Source organism: Hyposmocoma kahamanoa, unplaced genomic scaffold (assembly GCF_003589595.1).
Source record: "Hyposmocoma kahamanoa isolate Upper Pololo Valley unplaced genomic scaffold, ASM358959v1 92, whole genome shotgun sequence".
In the NCBI taxonomy this organism is placed as follows: domain Eukaryota; kingdom Metazoa; phylum Arthropoda; class Insecta; order Lepidoptera; family Cosmopterigidae; genus Hyposmocoma; species Hyposmocoma kahamanoa.
The window spans coordinates 16,668,586-16,692,550 of NW_020654748.1; the positions used below are offsets into that span (position 1 = coordinate 16,668,586).

Below are 23,965 nucleotides of genomic sequence, written 5' to 3' on the forward strand. Positions count from 1 at the left end.
TAAAATTTAACAACGAGTTTTGTGCAGTTCCAATTGGTTTAATAAAACCAGTTGTGACAAAATATTTCATCTGGGCACTAAAAAGCAACAAAAAGATGTTGTACAAACAGAAAAATTCGGACCGGCTTATTTCTAAATATTTACATTTCGTTCGTCTTGATTATGGAATGTCACAGGATAAAAAAATAATGAAAATAGTGAGGGGGATTATTTTTTTATCTTTCCAGCTAAACAGTTTTGCAGTCGGGTTTTTGTTTTTTTAAATAATTTTTAGACTTGTTTTATTCTTCTCTATCATATAAGTTTATTTCTTATTATTGATTCGTAGTTTTCTCGTTTCGCAATAAGTTCGAAAATAAAAACGGTCACGGAAATACTTATACCAGCCAAATAAATGAAGAATATTCCCTGAAACAAAACCACCACTTAAACTTTTTTATTTAACTTTCTAACAGTTTTATGTATGTTTTATCACCTTGTTAAATACCGGGTCAGTATTGCCTGCCTGTTGTGTATTTACTTCTTTAATGATTTCTTTTATATTATTTTGTTAAAATAAAAGAATCCGTGACACAACAACTTTAGCTTGACTTTTCAGACAACTGTATTGTTACAACACATAATTTTTATTTGTGGCTGAAAATGTTGTCATGAGGAATTTCGTATACCAAAATATATTGTTACAAACAAAAATATGCAAACATTTTTTTATATAATACTCTGAAAAGGTATAACAGCTGAAGGTGCAGTTGCAGGCGTTATGCTATTTTTAACCGACTTCAAAAAAAGGAACAGGTTATCAACTCGGCTGTATTTTTTGTATGTATGTTACGTGATAACTAACCGATATTTTTGATTTTTTTTTGTGTTTTTTTTTGGTCCCATTTAAATGTGAAGAAAATTTTCTAGGGTATAAATCCGGTTTCGCGCACTTTCCGGTGACCGATTTCAATAAAACTTGGCAAATAGATTTAATTCCACAAACTTTTGATTTCGGTTTTTTTTAGTACTCTGTACTGAGGTTATCTGAACTATATTATAGCAGGCTAAGGAAGATCTTTATTATCATTACCACAACATGTCTGAGGCTCAACTTCACTACGTCGTGTGTGCGACCAGATCGCGACAATTTGACTTCAAGTTGCACTTTGTTGTCTAAATGATTTAATGCCACCTGAAACAAAGTCGGAAAAGGACGCTGCATTTAAAAGTGACTTCATCGCCACGACCTTCAGCATATGGCCATGTCCTTTAATAACTAATTACTTATCTTTCCAGAATACTATAATAAAAATATAAATCACCTAAAAGTACATAAAACTAACCTCCATTTTAAATTGCATAGTAACTATTATCTCGTTATGAAAAGCATGGTAACTTATACGCATTTAATTGCATATTTGAAAATGATGTTTTCAGCCTCTACGAGTACGTAAAAGAACATATTATTATAGTATAACGATAAATAATGTGTCAAATTCTCTATCGAAAATTACACTTTACGTCATTTACACAGCCATTACATTCGCCATGTAAAAAAGTGACAGTTTATACATCTTAAACTGCGGCTGAGTGTACCTGAGTCTCCCACGCAAATAAAAGTCCAGTCTCGTGCAAGCGACCTATCAAATCAGTCATTTTGTTAGTAAACGGCGAACTCTTGCGCATCATTACTACATTGTACTCATAGTAAAAATCCTCCAGCATAATCATCAGATCTGTTGCCGCTTCCTTAGTTATGTATTCACCAATTGCAAAATGTCCTGTAGAAAATACAAAAAATAAAATAGTTTTATAATCTTATTGATTGACCTTACAAAAAAGTACTCGTCTATTCCTCGGTATTCTTTTTCAGTAAACAAACTAGAAACCTTTTTTTCAGAATTGTATTAATAAATACATCGTTTCTCAGATGTTTCTACTGCAATGACTATTAACTTGCCTGCTTGTAATTTCTCAATGCTGAAAGCCATAGTTCTTAACAAACTTCGCCTCTTCAATTCTCCTTTACTGTAAATTCTAAATTGTTTTACCAATTGTTGGACTTTAGGCTGAAAATAGTTTTTTTTTTTTGTGAAATTTGTGATTGCATAAAATATCAAGTTTTTTATTATTTTGAAATGTTCCCGTCTGGGCCGGATACACAGTACATGATTTACCTCCTGGGACAATGTGAGAGAGTACACCCAAGCGTCATGTGTCGCTCCCCATTCCACTTTTCTATCAATTATATCCTGTATTGTGTCGATAGACTTCTCATACATTGGTACTGTAAATGCAGAAGACAGACCAGCACCATACGCGTTTGTAAGAATTAGCGCGGTTACTAGAATCCAGGCTGTCACGCTTCGAACCCGCCAATTCGAATCGTAATGTTGAGACTAAATGAAAAAATACACATAACATAAAGGATACCGTAAGTAAATATAGGTATTATATTATAGTCACAGTCATAGACTTTATTTATTTATTTCATTCATACAGCTATTTTTAAAGGACCATCCCAATACAATAGTGTAGCATTCCATATCGTCACAATCACTTGACTTAACATTATAACTAAAAATAAAAATTTGATTATTGAAAATTAATAACAATTAATTAAGGCCAGTTTATAATAAAGTACTATAATGAATAATATACAATGCAATTTAATTAATTGTGTACAAAGCAAAAACAGTGTTGCCTTCATAAACTCGCTCTCAAAACAGGTAAAAATATCTACTTCTTCAGCTACTCGATTTAGTGTGTGAATGGTGCGAGTAAGAGACGCTTTGTTGAGCAGATTTTTCCTGGCTCGCGTCACCACCAGCAGCCGTGGTAGTCGGCGTCGGTGCACGTACTCGTTTGGCACGCATATAGAGAGTGATTGCAGCACTCCCAGGTTTGAAACTTTACCTCGCAATACTCGCACTATGTAACTTGCGAGAGCTAAATCCGTCCTTGGTTCAAACTTGTTGTATCCAACCATACCTAATACAAATAAGGTTGGATACATCAAGGGATAGAAAGGGTATACCCCATATAGTCCCATGTACAAGTATCTGGTGAATTTATTCTGGACACGCTCGACGAAGCGAAGTATAATCTCATGCTCGAGCATGAGATTATACTTCGCTTCGTGCGTAGCCCATATGGCTGAGTTAAACTCTAACTGACACCGTATCAAAGCGTTGTACAATGTGGTTATGGCTTTGATATTTGTAAACCCATTTGCTCGGCGAATCACAAAACCCAAACTTCGATAGGCCTTCTTACATACATTTATGGTCCTTGAATGTCAATTCCGAATCCAACCGTACTCCCAGATCTTGCACCGCGTCCGTACGTTGCATGAGTGCCCCTTCTACTTCGTAGCTATACTGGTGTGGTAGTCTTGATCGATCGAATGTTATAATTTGGCATTTCGAGACATTGAATTGCAGTTTGTTATTTCGACTCCATTCGACTACTCTATCCACATCTTGCTGAAGGCGCACACAGTCCTCTCTTCCTGTGATGGCCATAAGCAACTTGAGGTCATCAGCGAAAAGTAGACATCTGGCATTTTTTACTACCCCTGGTAGATCATTAATCATAACAATGAACTCTAATGGCCCCAAATTACTCCCCTGCCTCATGCCCGGTTTCGTGAAGTACGGCTGCGATCTGCAACGTGCATATTCCACATACTGCCGCCTGTCCCTCATATAACTCGCAAAAAAGCGGAGCAATTTCGGAGTGCATCCTACCGCCGCTAACTTCGATAGCAGGATGTCATTGTCTACTAAGTCGAAAGCCTTTTTATAATCAAAATAAGCGGCGTCGACCTCCCATCCTGCATCGACCTTGGGCACCGCGTACTCCATGGTATTGAGAAGGTTGCTGGTAGTACTCCGCCCCGGCCGAAAGCCATGTTGCGCATCCGACAGTTGACTTGCCACCTGCTCCTGTAAACTCCGCTGGATGGCGGATTCGAACACCTTGGCAGTCGTTGACAGTATAGCCACTGGTCTAAAGCTATTCACATCTGTGCCCGCTCCCTCCTTGTGCACAGGTATTACGCGTAACTCTTCTGTTACGTGTAACTTTCCATCGTTCCGGGAAGTATGACGTATCCAGGCATAAATTAAATATATATGTTAGCGGTTCCTCCAGCACCCCACTACAATCACTCACCACGAACGCCGGAATTCCATCAGGGCCCGCCGATCATTTGGGCTTTAGTGGCATGAGCGCAACGCGCACTTCACATAAGGCGAGCCGCGGGAGATGCACCCGCGCGCTGCTGGCTCCGCCTGCCGCTGCCGCCGCCTCCACATCCAGTCGTGCTGAATCCCTGCTATACACTGACACGAAGTACTTCGCGAATACTTCAGCGCACTCCGTATTCGACAGAACGGTTCCCTCCTTGGTAATCGTCCTACAGTTCACCGTTCCTTTTGTCGTTCTTATGTAATCCCAAAATGCCTTAGGATCTCTCATTAGATTATGCTGTACTCGGTCTTGATGTTTTTCATGTGCCTCCTGTATTAATTGTTTAATCAATGCCCTACACCTGGAAGAATTTTCGTAATCCTTCCTGGAGCCACTGCATTTATATAGCTCGTGAAGCCGCGATTTTGATTTTAGTGCCCTAATTATCTCCGCTGAATACTCAGGGTAACGTCTGGGATTTAATCGCATTGTACTTTTTTTTTGACACAGTCATCAATTATGCTACCCATAGTGGCGTAGACGTAATTTAGATCTTCTTCTGGTTCTTGCATATTTTTTTTTTTATAATAATAACGCACACACTCAACATAGCCCCGCACTAGGGAAACCCTGTGTCGCGGGTGCCATGGACACACACATAGACAACCACAAATTACACCCAAACTCACGAGAGAAATAAATGTAGGCCATACAAATATTTCTCCCGGCCCGGGAATCGAACCCGGGGACCTCTGCGTGGCAGTCCGGTATGGTAACCGTTGGGCCACGGAGGCAGTTAAATTGGACTTCAGTCAGCGGACGCAATCAACGAGTATAGTAGACAATAATCCGCTTTATTAAAGTTCCATTCCGTGTTTATTTCGGTAGGTCTGATAGAACTCTCGCCTTGGACCGCACCCCCGCCATCGGCATCCCTCTAGTATTTTGGTAGAAAATTTCTATGCTACTATGGTTGTTGGACTGGTTTAATAGTAGATCTCCGAAACCAAATCCACTCACTAAATTCAACATTCAGAGGCCATACTTCAGGTTGACTGAGCTTTCCATATACTGCCTCCGACACAGTGATAATGAAGGAAGCATAGTTTCTTTCAGTCTTGTGTTTAATTCTCTCGATTTTGACAGAGACTCTTTCAGAGCCACAAACTTCTTTAACATACGCAGTTAGTTTCTCCACTGTAGTCTCTGTAGTCAACCGCCAGATATGAAGATGCTTCTTCCGCTGTGCAGCCTGTATTTCCAGTACATTCGCATTTTTCTCTTTAGCATGGAAATTTCCTTTCTTCCTGTGAAACGTGGTCCATTCCTGCTTCTGACCTTCTTGATGTTTGCTGTTCAATGCAGACCCCGGTATACTAGCTGAGTCCTCATGTGATTGAGATTCTCGTTTGTCACCTGTAACTCTAGCTGACCCTTCCGAGTTTTTCGTGGCCTCTCGCACTTTATCAATGCGTACGGTAGTGCAGATTTCTTTGCCGGCTGTTTTACTGCCGTGGCGAACGTATTCAGCATCGCGTTCACCGGTGTCTCGCACTTTGTTTGCGAGTTTCGATTATTATGTGACTCCAGTTGTTGAGCAGCTTTTACCGGGTGTTGATTGCATATTTTACCAACCTGTTCTTGAAGTACCTTCATATTCGTCTTAACTTCTTGTAATTCACTTTTAGTGGTCGAATATAACTCCCGAAGATGCTGAATAGTCTTGGTTTGAACATCCAACCTTTTTATCATTTCCGATCTAAACTCTACAATTTCGGCCAATACTCTAAAGTCCTTACTTACGGTGATTAGTGATAGTGTTATTTCTGGTGTTTGTGTTATTATAATACGACTTCCCCGCTGGGTGTTAACAAAGTCGCTGGATGAAAATTCTTTTGAGATCTTGCGTAAGTTCTGAATAGGGGTTCGAATAGGTGTATCCGAGTCTGTGCGTGATGGTTTTGGTTTGGAGCAAATGCACTCTGGACAAACTCATTGTTGCTTGAACTCGGACGTGAATGACTAATAATCTTCCTGCTCCATTCCAATGCAGGCTAGATGGTACCCTTTTTCACAGTTTTTGTAAGAACATGTCATGTACAGTTCATTATACACGTCTTTTCCACAAGCTCGGCACACCGAAGGCATTTCTAATTATTTAAAAAAATAATTTCAATTTGGCCGCGCAGTTCTATTATTCTTTAAATGTTGTCGTCTAGTAAATAGAATTCACATTCGCCATTAATGGACATGGCCGCGCGTAAACTTTCGCGCTGGGTAAGTGGGCGCTCAGGGGTCACGGCACGTTTGCAGCTTCAAGCTCTGTGTGGCACAGCAACTCTTATAGATAAGCATGTTACAACACGTGCACGACTTGTTCGTCCTGTCACTTGATATTATAAAAAAAGTAATATAGCGCTATTACGGGATGCACGAAAGGAGCCCCCCTGCACGACGTACTATCCCTTTCCTGTAGTACGTCTGGCGCATCCTGTGCAATAATTGAAGAGTACCTTGCGCCGAATGGCAAAACCCTTTCACCACAATGGTTAGCATTATAATGTATGACATCGATGCGATAAGAAGAAGCTTTACTATACCTGTCGTACAGAAATTACCACGATTGTTATATGATAAAGTCTAGACTTTAAAATAGACAGCTTATCAATAAAACCAAGAAGGACCAAAATATGGAACAATGAGTAAGTATTAAAAATATACTAACTTGTGCAATCATCGTTCCAAATATAGGCAAAAAAACTTTTTCTGTCGAAAACCCTTGCGCTATCGCAAAGGCCAAAGACGTGCAGATAAATGTTAAAATGACGGCCACCCACATGTGCCAATGGAACGGAAGAAGCGGGAGCTCCCAACTGGCTACCAACCTTTAAATAAAGAATTGCTAGTTACATACAAATGTGAATAATATAAAATGTTATCTGACAGTGAACGAGTAGAACCAACCTAGGAGCTGGAGCGATACAAGTTATAGCCGTATGTAAAGACGCTGCAGAAAAATCCAAATATATATAATATTCGTACCACGAATAGAGAGCACCTAAAAAATTTTAATGCATTTATTATTCCTGTTCAAATCTAACAAAAAATAATAAAATTATTAATAACCATAGACAATATCTATATTAATTACCAATCTCATTACCTTAATACTTATTTTACCTTATATCAGACCGAAATCGTTAAAGAGAAATAAATATACATATTTCAGTTAGGTACTATCTAGGTAAAGAAAGATCGATAGATATAACTACTTATTCCCAGATCAGCCCGATCTTCTATAACGTTTCCAAGAACTCCTACTCCGGTGTTATTTTTATAAATGTCTCCCCATTCATAACCATTGTCACTCACAACAGCAATGCTGCAATTAATCCACCTGTAAAACATAATCGATATTTACTTCTTCTATCAATTATATAAGTATTAATCTGCGTAATTTCCAATTTACCTGCAAAATTCTTCCACGATTCTTATTTCAGTACCGTCGCGACCATGAGGGGTATTTCTAGTATCCAAATCCAAAAAGACATATGGCTTATATGTAAAACATGATACTCTTACCGTTTTCCCATACAAATTTGTCATATCGTGAGGGAACAAATTGACGTTCTTCTCAAATTTCTCTGTACAACTATTCCATTTATCTAGATAAATTGGATCGGACACTTCCTCATCAGGGCCTACAAACTTGTGTGTCACTAGGTTGTAATTCGTACATCTATCAGTGTCACTATTATCAGGCAAAATAAGAAGAACATTAGCCACGAAGCCAGTCGCCTTCAGAGATAGTATATCTAAAAGACTATTTCTGTTATCATTATTATCATTTTCTTCTAATGGTACAAATATTAGCATTTTATCACTCCTTCTTGCATTACCAGTATGAGTAACATTATCAAATGCTGACATAAAAAAACTCGGATTTCGGAGTTTTATGACATAATCCGAACATCCCATTTCAGATACCTCGAGTAAGCGGTTGTTGAAGTCGTGAGGGCCATTAATATCAATATAGGCAAAAGGAACTAGAAAATTTACGTCTAGGGGTGACTCTGCAATTACAGATACACAGTAAGAACTTGTCAAATACTGTTTTATTATGACTGTCTGCAAAAATACTTCGATTGGTAATAACGTGGCTGTGGCAATCATATTGACTTCATGTCACTTTCAACTCAAAGAGCTTATTAAAACATGTCTTTAGTGATCAAGCTTCTATAAACCCTATTTATACCTACCTTTACGATTTGTCATCAAAGTATAGTTTATGGGAAACAGAAGGGTTCGTCAATAAGTGCTTGAATATTCATTTCACTACACATGTTAAAAAGATTACAAGTATTTGTTTTTCATTTATTCATCAACCTATGTAAGTATCTCGGCGGGCACACAAATCTTTTACGGAGTCTTATTATAATCCTCTGTGTGGTGGTGTTGTGGACACGTCGCTTCGCAGATTTTTTAATAACTATTTATTTATGAATAATTATTTATTTATATAACAAATTTCTGTCCTTAGGTTGCCTGGAAAAAATTGCCACATGTCAATAAAGCCGCCTGTAGCACATTGACTTATTATTTTTATACTAAAATTACTGTTTTATGTTGCCACTATACTTTTAAGTGTAAAGAATATTGCATTCATTCATTCATTCATTGGTCATTACAATGGTTTACAAATTACCTTAATACTAATTCTTTTTTATCTATTTATTCTTTCTTCACTATTTAACAATTTAGGCTAAATTAATAAGATTAATGTTATTCTTTCTTTTCATTTATCCAACAATTTATTTTTTTAATTTAACTGCCTCCGTGGCCGAACTGTTACCATGCCGGACTGCCACGCAGAGGTCCCAGGTTCGATTCCCGGGCCGGGAGAAATGTTTGTATGGCTTACATTTATTTCTCTCTTGAGTTTGGGTGTAATTTGTGGTTGTCTATGTGTGTGTCCATGGTACCCGCGACACAGGGTTTCCCTAGTGCGGAGCTATGTTGAGTGTGTGCGTTATTTACTAATTTATTATTCTCTACTCTGCTTAGTAGCGGTAGAGCTCCTTGTGAAAGATTTCGTCCAGGGAAGTACTGCCACCTCACCTAAGAATTTCTGCCGCCAAGCAGTAACATGAAGCACTACTGCGTTCCGGTTTTGAAGGGTAGGTATAGGTGAAATTACAGGCACATGAGTCTTGTTAACTTTTGTCTCATTGTGACAGGTGCAGTGGCAATAGCAGTGCCCCTAAGATCTTTGCAATTTAAAGCTCTGAGTGGCACTGCAACTGTTATGAATAGGTGTGTCGCTTACCACCAGACACACTACTTGTTCGTCCCTTTACTTGATATCATATAGGTATATAAAAAATTGTTATTTGCAAAATGTCCTCATACTGAACCCTTTTACCAAACCAGAATTTTTAAAAGCAATTTTATTTGTTGTCATTCAGGTATATCAACACCAAGCATTCAGAAAGCCACTTTGTTATTATAGTAATTTCCAATAGTTTACCACGGTTTAAAAGAAAATTTACGATTACCTATTAATGTAATAAGTGGTTACACTATGATGAAAGGGAATAAAGAAAAATCAAGAAGACAAATTGGTCAAAATTACCGATATTATACAACTCTTGATTGTTATAAGGACTTGTACAGAGTAACAATTTAACGTTGACAAATATAATAATATGTATTATTTTTGTAACCTTAGAAACAATGAAGTTAGTTATTGAAAATTTTGCGATTATGCCGAGGCTAGAGATTCTTTTTATTTAAACTACAGTCAGTGTAAATTTATTACAAATTTGGCATTACATTATACACATATTTAAATAGCTATATACGTCTTAAAATAGTTATTGCAATGTGTTGATAGTTACTATGTACTGTAGATTTTTACACTTCTACTACCTATTGATATACTAGATGAAAAATGAACCTAACATGTTAACTATTCAAACTCAATTTTGTTTTTTCGTTTTTGTATTGTAGCCAAAGATAATAATGTGCGCTATGTTTTCAGTGTGTGGTGAAGCCACTACAGCTAATGGATATTTTGTTATTACAACGCGACAAAGCACACCGGTTAGCGCCACTGGATCACACTAATTCGTGCTTCTTGATACTTCGTAAAAATTTAATTATTTTACATTCTGCATTATAGTGATGGAGTCAATTGTTCTATAGAGTATTTTTATAATAATTACAAATATTTGAAAGCTCTATAATTTAAAAATTATAGAGCGAGAGAGAGAAAAAAAAATTTATAACGAGAAATATTAACGTTTTATATTGAATTGTAAGTACTGTGTTCCGGTTTAGAAAGTAAGGGTGCTAGATGGTGTTAATGAAATTACAGGCACATGGGACTTGTCAACTTATGCCTCAGGATGACGATCGCAGTGGCAGTGCCTCTCAGATCTTTGCGATTGAAAGCTCTGAATTGCACTGCAATTGCTATGGACAGACTACAGATCACATAAATGGACAGACGTATCGCTTCGTTCGTCCCGTCACTTGGTATAGTAAAAAATGTAATGCGTTTTTAAAATATACTTTCATGGTTCTGATACCAAAGAAAGAAAACAAAAAACTTTATATAATTTCAAAAACTATATAGTAATGAAGCAGAATGGTGGTGGATCAAAACGTTTAAAATTGTGCTTTCACATAACGCGTGTGTGGTCGTCGTGCTATGCAGTGAGGCGGCGCGGGCGCAGAGCTAATCAAACGAGAACCAAAAAACGCGCCTACTACACACGCTGCATGAGTCTAAACAACCTGCAACGCATCAATAGGTACATTACTAAACACAAATATAGATTAAGCTAGTTTGAGTGATAATTAGTTGGGATATCAACATTACTTTATTGTTTTAGTTTTCTATTTTAATGCTATATCATGAAATGTTATGTATTTAGATCCAATACAATTTCTACAGACAACAAAACATTTAAGTCGATTAACTTACCTTATTTAACTGTCTCCGTAGTCGAAAGATTACCATGCCGGACTGCCATGCAGATGTCCTGGGTTCGATTCCCAGGCCAGGAGAAATATGTGTATGGCGTTCATTTATTTATCCCGTGAGTTTTGGTGTAATTTGTGGTTGTCTTTCTATATTCAATCTCAATCCATAACTTGTTACCTAAGCTTGAATAATCAATACAAATCCTATTTTCAGTAACCGATCCATGGATCGTTATTCCGATCTTTTGTTTCAATCCATCTGTGGAAAGGCATATGGCATTTTTAGATTAACTATTGTAGGGCAGTGACAGTTGTGCGCTTTCAATATCCGATCTTAGACTATTGGATGGAAAAAAATAAAGGAAAGGAGCTTCCTTATCTACGGAATAAACGGCTCTATCTAAACCAAAAATGTCCACCACAAATGGCGGATTTAGTGTTGTACCATAATCATAGATAAGCCACTATCGACATCAAATGTATGGCTTGAATGTTGAAACTGTTGTTACGTGTTTTATGTTTGCAAATTTGTGTAGTTTACTGTAATCAAAGTATGATTAATACTAGGCTATATTACTAGGCAAGTAATGAGCCATTTTAATCAAAATTAAATATAAAGTTATTTACCAATAAATGTCACGATGGAATTGCATTATCATGTAATCTAGTTACATTCAAAGTTCTATGTAAATTTGATTGGAGCGAACAAACGAAGATGGTATTTGATCCAATGTTTATATTCGGCAGTCCTATAATTTCCAACCATTCTTTCTTTCTTTTTTCATTTGTAGGTAAACTTTAAAAATAATAATAATGAAATAATAAAAACCTCGTAGTGAATTGTTTCAATAACAGAATATCGATAATATGTCTGCTTACAAGAACAACACTATCTCAAAATAATCGTTATCAACAATCATCAAAATATACTAACAAACAGGCAATCTAAAGTATCCAAAGCAAAATTCGGCAAGACTTATGAATAAACTACTTAAATGAGTCTAATCACACGAGATATTTGGGCTATTGTATGATTTGTAGACAAAAAAAATTGTAAAAAAACAGTACAACGTTAATAAACGCAGCTCCGCTCTCCGTCGCGGGGCGTGGTGCAATGTGTTATTCGCCTTATTGTGCCCGAACGGACACCGACTAGTTGGACATCCTAGGTACTGCTGAAGCGACGAAATCTAGAAAGATCTGAACGACCACGGGGCTATGGCTGGAAGGAACAGGCTCAGAACCGAAACACGTGGCAGAATCTGGTATCCGATGCCACCGAAGTAAGTAAATACATAAGTAACGTAGTCTTTCTGGGAAGTGCGCGAGTAAAAAGGAAACGGTGTTCATTATCAAATCGTGATTGTCGTATAATCAGGATATAGGACAATAGGTTATCGTGTTATCTTATATATTCTTATTTTTAATTACAATCCATGTTATTAAAAGCATCTAGCTCTGCATATTATGTAACAAATAAACATCAATCCGAAATGCGTATTATGGCAAACCTTTCAATCTCTGTTCATAATGTGCAGGTTGTGTAAACAGTAATGTGAGATGGAATTGACAGACACAAAAGTGATCCCCAGTCTTTCTTAATTCTGCTGACATAAGGTTCAAAGTTGTTATCGACGACTATTTTGGTATGAATGCTTTTTAAATCGAGCTGTTTGACTTCACCAAACGACGTGTAACACGACACCTTGTCTTTTTGAGGCTCTCCCCATCTGTTGAAGTTATTTTTTATTTAACTATTTTGTGAGTTGAATAAAACATTGAATATGTTAACTACCGCAACCTTTATTTGCAAAATTAGAAAAATAAATATCGATTTTCATTTTATTTAATAGAAATGAATTCTATATTGCGAGAACTTTGGAGGCTCCTCCAAAAGACTATCTCCAAAGATCGTGCACTGCACCACGATGTCGCTCTACCGACAACAAGACGCACCGCGCTGTGACGCGCGGCTTTACTTTTCCATTCAAAGGAGTGTATACTTTACTTAGTACAGAATACGTTCATATTATTTAGCATTTTGAAAAGTGATCGCTATGCAGCTCGGCTTCTCTCAACACTACTAGCTGCTGGTTCATTTATATTTGTTACTTAACGAAATGTAATTTTATTTTTTAGTGGATAAAGTTTATGGTACGTCGGTCGTTTTAATGCATCGCAGTATCGAGTCGCTTGGCTGAATCAATTTGAGACGATTCCAAAATAAACCGAATATTAAATCCAAAGCAAACCTATTTTATGTAACAAATATCTAAGACCTAAGTAAACTACCAACTAATAAAAAAAGCTCTAATCTTTTTTCCTAAGCTTGGCACTAGAGATTTCAATAGCTCGCAACCAGTGTTTAACTTCCTCAGGACATTCAGGTTTGTGGTCGGCTCCAGGAATACCCTTGAACATAATGTCTGAGTTATTTTTTTGAAAACTCTGACGAGAGAGCACCAGCGCTCGAACGAAGCCGTCGTTAAGCGTTATGAATTTGTGCTCCATGACGAAGGTCTTTTCTTCCCAGCAGACCATCTGTAAACAGTGTATTTTAGTTAGATATCTGTTTTCGACTGTACCACTCGTAGCTCTACTATGAATTATGACTTTAAAAGGAAAGCACCTATTTCTGTCTGTACTGTGAACCACCTACAAAATTATAGACAATAATTATTTCATATTAATTAATATCTTGTGATATTCTTTTTTATTAAATTAGGCGTTTCTTTAAGTCAAAGTCAAAGATTATTTATCCCATAGGTAAAATAAATTTACACTTGAAATGGTCACATTTAAGCTACTGCTCGTTCACTACGCTGACCGCCCTGAGAAGAACGAGCAAGAAACTCTAGGGATTGCTCTTTTCAAATAAACTTAAATGCTATGGAGTACACTTTGAATCAAATTTATGTGGATTCTGGAGCCGTGTCGTCTTTCCATACATCTTTATTATATTTAAAATTTCTATTAATGATGACAAATATTGCCTATCTAGGTAAGTTACATCTAATGGAACCAGTTTACGTGTAACTACAAATACATACAATTTTCAATTTCTTCATTGCTGTCATTAATCAGTTAGGGTGTTAAGTACTTGACAAAATTGTTTTTCGAAGAGAAACCAGCCAAGGGCGGCCTCTGCGTGTAGCAGGAACTGCGCGGCTTCTCTCACAATAGAAGCTCGGCTTAAGACGGACCCTTGACCAGCTCGTATGCGGTGGTCAATTACCTTGATTTGTTCAAATCGACCAGTTTATCATGAGATAGCTCATGTAACTTCACTGAAGTTAATTTTCAACTGAAACATGCTTGTTTGAAATAAGCAATGCTAATTACCTAATTCAATACGTTTATAAGTAGTACTCAATTTATATCTCTTTTTCACACCTGGTACAATCTAATTTACAATTACAAGCTGTACTATTGTTAACCAATTGGTATTTGCATATCTATTGTGTAAGTTAAATTTCAGCAATTGAAATAGTGGCATTCAAAATATTGTCCTAATTACTAATAAAACAATCTTACCTTAGATTCAATTTTGTAAGCAGTGAATATAGGAATGCTTTTTCTATACCGATTGCAGGAAGCCACATGTAAAGGAATGTCTCCTATTTTCTTTATTTTATCATATATACCGGTTCTATCGTAAAAATGGTAACGCGCAAAGTCAATTTCTCTCACAAATCTGGCATTATTCATATGTTTTACCAGTATGTCGATGTCCTGGGTTGTGCAGAAACCTGGAAATCGAACAATAGAATTTGTAAAATATTATATACATAACACGGATTGTTACAAAAAGGTTAGAATTAATTAATTAATTATATAATGAATAACTTTTTATTGCATCCAACATGGTGTGTGGCACAAAAGTCATACACAGAAAGATTGTCCTTCTACTTTACAAAAATTCTCACTGAAATTATATCATTTTCTACATTTTTAAAACTAAAGAATTCCAAAGCACTTCCAATAGTAGTGATAGAGTATTAATTATAAATGTTACAATAGTAAGTTATTCTCACATCATGAAGTGACAATTTTTTTTTTGATACATATAATTTAAACAATGAAAATTAGTAGATATTTAACTACAAATAAATCTTTAATGGTAGTAGATTTTTTCCTGGTAGCTACAACATCAGCATACGTTTAAATGAAAAGTTAACATCTGACATTTTTACATCAGAGGGTAAGATAATCGCTCCTTCTAATCCTCTGACATTAATATAATTTATCTTTTCTATAAATTTCCTATTTCTATATTTTATAGTTAACTATTACACCTTTAAAACATATTTTTTTAATAACTTTGACGTTTCAGAGGGTTGAGTTTAAATCTGAGCTTTAAATCGCAAACGTTTGAGGGGCACTGCCACTGCGCCCGTCACCCAGAGACATAAGTTGACAAGTCCCATGTGCCTGTAATTTCACCAGCACCCTTACCCTTCAAAACCGGCACACAGTAATGTGGACATTACTGCTTGGCGGCAGAAATAGGTAATGTGGCAGTACTACCCAGGACGACCTCTTTCACAAGGAGCTCTACTGCTACTAAATGTACTAAATGTTGTATTAGGAACCAAACTTTTTAAAGGATAAAAAAACTCAATGAGCTTCCAATTAACAAATATTAAGACATTTATACACGTAACAAAAAATTTCACCATATGTATTAGATGATACACGTATGGATGTAATTTACAATTTTGTCGGAAAAGTTATTTGCACAGTTCGATTGTGCATTTAATGTTCGTGTTATAATGTAAATAATCAATTTTCGCAATTTATTTTTTATTAATTGATTACATCATTTAAGCGAGATCTTGTTGTTTGTTTTATATGTATGAATTATTGTAAGGTATAACTTTTTAAATGCTCAAAAACGCATACAGTTGCACGTAGTACAGTACCTAAGCATACAAAATGCCAAGGAACACGGACGTATCACCTATAATAATATGTTTAAAAAAGTATTAATGTCCTTGCAAAATATTTTTTTAAGAACTTAATTTTTGTATTGGAGGGAACCATTGTCGTTCAAAATTAATCCAGATTTTTCAGTTCAGAAAAGACTCTTGAAAGCGTGTGAAGGACTAATCCACAATATCTTATTGAGATGAGACGTCTCAATGAGACAACAGGTCAGATTCATCATCAGTTCCTTTTGATATCGGCGGATATTATTTTTGTGTATGTACAAGGGACTGCTCATTAGCAGTATATTTTATCAGTACATTGTCATTACAATGTACTGATAAAATTATAGTAAAATTTAAAAAAAATGCGCTTCGTAAAACAAAATACAAACGTTTCCACTTCTTATAATTATTATGCACATAAATCAAAGTAAAAACATCATTAACAAAACAATTATGTGTTCACAAGCTCTCTAGGTCGCTAGCATTATATTCAAAATGGCTGTCCAATGTCAACCTGTTTAGTTTTCGGAAATTTTTAATTTCGTATGCGTCAAAGAACTAACCCCCGATTTGAGTTGCAGAATTATACAGCAGAAGCAGAACTAACTTGAAAATAATTTTATTATATTATTTCATACTAATAATTTAGTAATAAAAATACTAGGTACCTAACTATTACTACTTTGTATAGAAATAGTAATTAATTTAAATTTTTTAAATATTGAGTTCTTAGGTTTTCGCGATTGTTACACATAGGAAATGAAATTATTTTTCCGGATTTTAAACGAAACGCCGGTTTGTTTGTAAAAACAAATATAAGAAGATCGTTCCAACACTCAGTTGCCGCAAAACGAAAGCTGCCACTAAAAGAATGTACGAGTAGCGCGTTTCAACTTGTATTTTTATATAAATATTCACTAAAACCGAAAATTAACCTACTACTAAAACTAGCGCACATGAATTTGATTTTTGTCTCACTTGTGACAGTTCGTTTGATATGAAACTATCATTCTATGCGTTATTATTCTAAGAAGCTTTCATCTAATTTATAAGTACTACTATTTGCCTACTTTTATTAATTTTGTAATATAACACCGATTAAAAAAATAATAATTAAACTTTATTTTATAAAGTTCTACATAGTGTGCGTGACTGTTCGCGCCTGATTGCCTTGGTCTTAAACGAAGATTTGACTCTAAGCACAAGAGCATAAAATCCTTTTTTATGCAGCCTACATCCAGCATATATACGAACTTTAAGAGCATGAGAAGTGAAAATAATTTTAGTCAAATGACGACGATGTTCACTGAAATCTTTACTTTCTAACCGTTGTAAATATTACATAATCTAGTAATTACGTGAATACACGTAGATGACACACACCAATTTGCCTATTTTTGTAAATTCATTCTTTATTACATCGAAAAAGATATTCGATTCTTTACGAAATAATTTAGTAATCATATCCTTATTGAAGTTGAAATATTCTCACGTTTTGTATACGAAAGAATACATACGCAAACATAAATTTTAATACATCATTTCAAGTCATGTTCACTCAGTTCCGCGTATAAGAAGGTACAAAATTTGGCTTGTAAGAATATGCAAGGTATCGGAAACTCACCATAAATAGTTGTAGTATCATTGAGTCCACATCTCTTTTCGTAAAATCTACTGCTTATAACAGTGAACCCTGACCGAAGGAAATAATTAAAATCAAAGATGATGTACAAGAAACATATTGTTATAATAAAATACATTTTAGATGTTTATTGACTGTTTAAAATGAACAGTACGCACGACGTGTAATCGTGTATTAACTACTGTATTACATAAATAATTGGGAAACAACGTCAGCGATGACCCAGGGGACTGAATGTAAATCAAAATACATATTGTATTTACATACAATACAATACATAAAAATTAAATTAAATATACTCCCGGACACGAATTCGATCCACCTCGCGTTTTTGTCATAAAGAGCTAGAATACAAAAATAGTGTTATTATCAAAGAAAAAGTTTTCCCCCGGTTTTGCAAATCCAAATTCCAAACAAGGACTTACGGAAAAAACGCTTAGTATACTAATTCCAAAATTGCATAATAGTTTTTGATCGATCAAACATTGTTTAAACTTAGGGCACCTAATACTGAAAATGCGTGGTAGGTCGAATTATGTGTCCGGAAGTGTGTATATGTATAAATATACAATTATAATATTTTTTTTAAATATTTATGTAATATTTATTTATATTTTTAAATTATATATATATATATATATATATATATATATATACATATATAATTTATTATATAAAAATATATATAAAATATAAAGCATTACACGTGTCCCTACGGAGATGTTAAAAATAATCCCGGTATTCAATGGGGACACAAGGCAATTACCACTATTTATAAAAAATTGTGAGGAGGAGCCAAGCGATAGTCCCTGTTCCCATATATAACCCAACCTCTCAAGAAACCCACACCATTATACCTGAATATCCTTTCCTTACGGTGAATAGATTGAATTACAGAGATATATAGAAAACAGACGGTTCCTATGTGCACAAAATAAACTTGCACATTACTCAGTTGTTGGTATTATTGTGTTTCGAACTAATAAAGTCTTCGGTTGCCAGATATGGAAGGCGCTCTGAAAGGGGGAGTGATTGCGTGTTGACGAATTAAGAGCAGAAGAAGAAGAAGAAGAAGTTGAGAGCAGATAAAGCTGGCGTACTGACAGCACATTCGCTTCCAGGTACAGTTGGGATGTAGGAAATAGTCGAGATTTGCAGAGTGCAACTTTCAGTAAATATCTCTGAGCTCGCTCCAATATATTTAAGTTATTTTTAGCAGCTCCACCCCAAGAGGTCATGCAGTAGGTAAGTAAAGATTGTATCAGTGCCACATATGTATATATTTCTTAAAGTTTTGAAGTCAACAACATGTCTTAGCTGTTTGAAGACAAAGATAATCTTACGAATTTTTTGTGACAAACTCTGTATATGCGGGTATTATAAAAAGAGAGATTTTAGTCGATAGTCATTCCGAGATACCGAATGGATTGTATTCTTCCAATCTTTTCACAGTCGCAGGTAGTTGTTGGGGGAAAAGAGCATTTATGGGCATATAAATCGAGATCTAAGCAAGAATTTAAGGTTGTATTTCGAAAACAAAATGGTAGGTATATATTTCGTGTTAGCTGTGTTCAGCATCAATGAGTTTCCTGCTAGCCAGTGAGTGATAATATCAAAGCCTTTCTGTGCCGATGCAAATACATCTTTCCAAGAGTCACCATAGAATGTAAGAGTTGTATCATATTTCTTTTTTTTCTTAAAATTAGAAATGTGCTATACAGTTGCTTCAGTCCAGGAATTAGAGAACCATTGATTCTTTTTCAGGCGATTCTGTCCAATCCTTTCCGGCACAGATCCAACTTTCCCTATGTCTTAAAATTAGAAATGTGCTATACAGTTGCTTCAGTCCAGGAATTAGAGAACCATTGATCTGATGGCAAAAGATGCCACTGAAATTGGATGTCCTACTTACTGTCACGTATTCTATCATGACCTGCCCTTACTGGTAACTCAAAAGATGATGTCCACTTGGGATGTCGAATTGAAAGAGAATAGCAAAGTGAAAGGAAAGCATTATGCGAACATTCAAAATGTCATCCTGAGTAAACCTTGGTTTTTCAATAAATTCAAATCTTGCACCTCCACCTTATGTAGACTAAGGCTCGGCCACTCGAGCACCCCAGTTCATTTGGCTAAAATTAGGGTAAGAGACGGCTCGCTTTGCGAATGTGGACTGGTTGAAGGAACTTCGGATCACGTTTTCTTCAATTGTAACAAGTACCCTGTCTCCTTATACGATATCCTCCCCTCATTCATTCCCAAACCCACAAATTTCGCTCCCCGACGCGTAGAGTCTAGCCGTCCCAGAATATTAGAAGTGCCGTGGATCTCTGTGCTCCCCCTCACTATCTTCCAAACTCATCTGGACAAACCTGCCGGTTACTCACGGCAATAACCATTTTCCAATTATCATCCAAAATATTCCTCGTCCTAAACTAAATTGTAACCTGTTAAAGGCCGACTGGTCAAAAGATAGATGTGTTTTAGACCAGGAAACGCAACGCCTACCTGTAGTTGATCTTGAAAACTTTCGCTCACTCCATGTTGATTTTAGAAATTGCCTGCTGTCATCAACAAGTAAATGCCTCCCCACCAAAAATGTATTCAAGTATAACCCTCCATCTCCACCTTGGTGGAATTCGGAATGCACTAAAGTCTGCAAAGAGAGAAAAACAGCAGAATACACACTAACAATGGCAGAATCCTTTTTATAAAATACCGTGCGGCTGCAGTAAAAGCTGTAAGAGTACTGAGTGAAAAAAAAAAAGAGTTGGTTGGCGCAGATTTTGTGAAACTCTCTCTCCAAGATCTCATTCTTCCTTAGTTTGGAGGAATATCAGAAGATTTAGGGGCTCCATACCCTGGTAATATCTCTTCTAATGACGCCTCGGAGTGGCTCGATCATTTTCAAAACAAACTGGCTCCTCTCTCAGTCCCCACGGAAGATGAGGTAACTTTGTACACGTCCCCTCTTTTATCTGCAACCTCAGTATTTGATTTCCCATTCACGCGGGAGGAACTCTCAACAGTGTTAAACGGTCTCGAAGATTCTGCCCTTGGAATTGATTGTATACTACATTCTTTCATTATTAACAGCAGCTATTGAACCAAAGACTTATTCCTCAGTATTTTATTAACATCTTTCTGACGGGAATCCCTCCGGATGAATGGATAGTTCAAATCATCATACTCATATTAAAACCAGATAAACTTAGTAATGACCCTAATGGATATAGACCCATCGCGCTTTCCTACACGTTGGCTAAAGTCTTACATTATAGCAAAATATTCATATCCTTCGGGCATTGTCTGAAACATGGTGGGGTGTACACCCTCAATCTCAGAAGCTTTTGTACTGTGACAGTGTGACCTCCTTACACCGTCATCTCACCTTTTTGTATCGCCTCTCTCCGCTTGTATCCTATATTTTTTTTATTTTACATGTATTTAAATTTTAAATTTGAATTGTTCCATCTTCCTTCACCTTCTCATTTTGTTTTCGTACCACGGTCACTCCCAGCTCGACCGCCACAACAGTCGGAGCTGTTTCAAATACCATTTACTAAAATCTTATTTTTGATTCTTTACCAAGTTATAATACAAAACATATAATACAACAGTCGGAGCAAAAGAATTACCATAAATTTGCTGCAATAGTTTTTCGACCAAAAATGAAGCCATAAACCCGGATGTAATGGTGCCGCCATTGAAACCCTGGCTATTACGCGAATATAAAGATTTGTACAGACGTTTTCTGGCGCTTTCTGGTACTTTTCAGTACAATGCTCTGATTCGAGCTCGTCTAGATTACGGTTTCTTTTTACTAGAACCATGCCACAAATCCTCTTTAAAAGATCTAGACAAAGTACAACATAAATCTTTTCGAATTATCACAAGGGCTATGAAATCTTCTCCCAGCAATGCACCGCAGGTGGAATGCGCGGACCCCCCTTTATCTATCTAGGAGACAATATTTAGCGGACAGATTCCTTTTTAAATCCTTTCTAAAATGTCCGATGAAGGATGTGTTAGTGCTGCTGTCTGAATACCCAAATTTAAAATTATCCTTCATTTTAAATGCACCCTCTCTTCTGTTTTTACTGGGGAAACCACTGCTGTCCTAGAAGCTCTTCTCTATATTGAGTCTCATAAGCTTGATAAAACTGTCATATTAACAGATTCAAAAAATTCTTTTCAGGCGATTCTGTACAATCCTTTCCGGAACAGATCCAACTTTCCCTATGTCTTAAAATTAAAAATGTGCTATACAGTTGCTTCAGTCCAGGAATTAGAGAACCGTTAATCTGACGGCAATGCCACTGAAATTGGATGTCCTACTTACTCTCACGCATTCTATCATGACCTGCCCTTACTGGCAACTCAAAAGATGATGTCCACTTGGGATGTCGAATGGAAAGAGAGTAGCAAAGTGAAAGGAAAGCATCATGCGAACATTCAAAATGTCATCCCGAGTAAACCTTGGTTTTTTTCATTTAACGAAGCATCAAGCAAGCATTTGCACCTCCACCATATACGTGGGGTGCACTATAAGTTTCCGGAATGAATAAGAAAAAACACTATAAATGTTCAGAAATGAATTTATTGTTTCTCAAAATATTCTCCGTTAGCGTTAATGTACTTTTTCATACGAATGTTCAATTTTGAAAACATTTATGCCACTCCTCCGTGACAATCTATGAAACATATTTTTCACACTCTTCGACAGCCACTTCAGGTGATGAAAATCGTTGACCGCGTAACTGGTTCTTAATTTTTGGAAATAAATAATAGTCACAAGGTGCCAGGTCGGGAGTGTACGTGTACGGGTGTGTACGGCTCATAAGGTCAACGTCGTTCACCTTCAAAAATTCATTTGTCTGTCTGGCCGTGTGAGAACTGGCATTATCGTGGTGTAAGATGATAATGCGTTTATGGTTATTTTTACGGAGTTTGTCAATAACTTCCGGCAAACAAATGGTCGTGTACCAATCACCATTCACAGTACAATGATTCTCTAAAGCAACAGTAGCCACGTGTCCAGTTTTATTAAAAAAAAGATGTAATCATCCGCTTTGAGGCACTTTCCACGCGCGCTACTTTGTTTAGTTTCGGCTCATCTCAAAAGACCCATACGCTTGATTGCTGCGTTGTTTAGGGATCGTAACTAGAAATCCATGTTTCGTCACTTATTACTATCCCACACCATTTGACGCCCCTTCGTTGAATCTGGTAAGCATGGCATTGCTCCACGTGACGCGATCCGTTTTTTGAGCCTCAGTCAAATTGTGTGAGATCCACCGAAAGCACAGCTTTTTCACACCCAAAGGTTTGTGTACTGTGTATTGATTGTATTTGACTCATGCCTATGCCTAAAGAAGCCCGAATCTCATGGTATGTCACATACCTGTCTGTTTTGATCATACGGCGCACAGCATCGACGTTTTTGCTGTTCACAGCAGTGGACGGGGAACCATCACGAAATTCGTCACTGAGATTCACACGACCGCGTTTGAATTCTGCAAACCAGCTATAAATAGTCGACTTGGATGGTGCCTCATCGCCAAAAGCAGTTTGAAGCCGAGCGAAGCTCCGCTGAGCTGTTAATTTACACTTAAAGTCGTAGAAAATCATACTACGAAAATTTTCACGAGTTAAATCCATGGTAATGTAGACAACCAATTTCTAAAATGACGCCACAATGTAAAAACAAGTGACAGTCAGATGAAACAAACTGTATTCTACAGCCAAAGAATTCCGTTTCAAATGTTATAATTACTTTTTAAATATTATTTATGTAAGTGGCCAGCTCCGGAAACCTATAGTGCGCCCTATGTAGACTAGACTCGGCCACTCTAACACCCCAGTTCATTTAGCTAAAATTAGGGCAAGGGACTCCGGATCACATTTTCTTCAATTGTAACAAGTACCTACTCTGTCTTCTTGTACGATATCCTCCCCTCATTCATTCCCAAACCCACAAATTTGAATATAAAATTTAAGTCTTGTGGATACGTCTTGCATCAATGTCCTTTGTGATTATATAACCAGCAATAACATAAAATTATAATTTGTTCGTCCTGCCTAACATACCTACTAACATTTGTCTATATGTATTGTTTTCTGTTCCTTTCAGGTCATTCAACAGCTCTGCAGCTTTAAAATCTAATAAGTAAGTATATTTCATATCACACTGAGCTCTCACAATACTCACTGAATAGCAGTGTCTTCA

General features: G+C 36.5%; 2 protein-coding genes across 2 annotated transcripts; both read right to left on the reverse strand.

Moving 5' to 3' along the window:
* Positions 1–294: 294 nt before the first annotated feature.
* On the reverse strand, positions 295–8,349 carry LOC113236769 (ionotropic receptor 21a-like). The gene is made up of 9 exons (XM_026472937.1): positions 7,646–8,349; positions 7,449–7,573; positions 7,141–7,234; positions 6,902–7,061; positions 2,160–2,381; positions 1,943–2,051; positions 1,579–1,763; positions 1,073–1,174; positions 295–408 (listed from the first exon to the last, which is right to left on the reverse strand). Exons 1-9 carry the CDS (start codon positions 8,347–8,349, stop codon positions 295–297), a joined length of 1,815 nt encoding a protein of 604 aa, XP_026328722.1.
* A 4,973-nt stretch (positions 8,350–13,322) lies between these two features.
* Positions 13,323–17,854, reverse strand: LOC113236927 (protein THEM6-like). The gene is made up of 3 exons (XM_026473152.1): positions 17,719–17,854; positions 14,698–14,912; positions 13,323–13,704 (listed from the first exon to the last, which is right to left on the reverse strand). The coding sequence occupies exons 1-3, from the start codon at positions 17,852–17,854 to the stop codon at positions 13,474–13,476; spliced, it is 582 nt and encodes a 193-aa protein (XP_026328937.1). The 3' UTR covers positions 13,323–13,473.
* Between the last annotated feature and the right edge of the window lie 6,111 nt (positions 17,855–23,965).

What these genes read in the sequence shown, in the direction of transcription:
- LOC113236927 (XM_026473152.1), bottom strand. Translation starts at nt 17,854, where the DNA reads ATGTATTTTATTATAACAATATGTTTCTTGTACATCATCTTTGATTTT. An exon ending in TGATACTACAACTATTTATG is followed by an intron (nt 14,913 to 17,718) that starts GTGAGTTTCCGA and finishes TTCGATTTCCAG; the next exon opens with GTTTCTGCACAACCCAGGAC. An exon ending in CTTACAAAATTGAATCTAAG is followed by an intron (nt 13,705 to 14,697) that starts GTAAGATTGTTT and finishes CACTGTTTACAG; the next exon opens with ATGGTCTGCTGGGAAGAAAA.
- LOC113236769 (XM_026472937.1), bottom strand. Translation starts at nt 8,349, where the DNA reads ATGATTGCCACAGCCACGTTATTACCAATCGAAGTATTTTTGCAGACA. An exon ending in CTCTCACATTGTCCCAGGAG is followed by an intron (nt 2,052 to 2,159) that starts GTAAATCATGTA and finishes AACTATTTTCAG; the next exon opens with CCTAAAGTCCAACAATTGGT. An exon ending in CATTGAGAAATTACAAGCAG is followed by an intron (nt 1,764 to 1,942) that starts GCAAGTTAATAG and finishes TATTTTCTACAG; the next exon opens with GACATTTTGCAATTGGTGAA.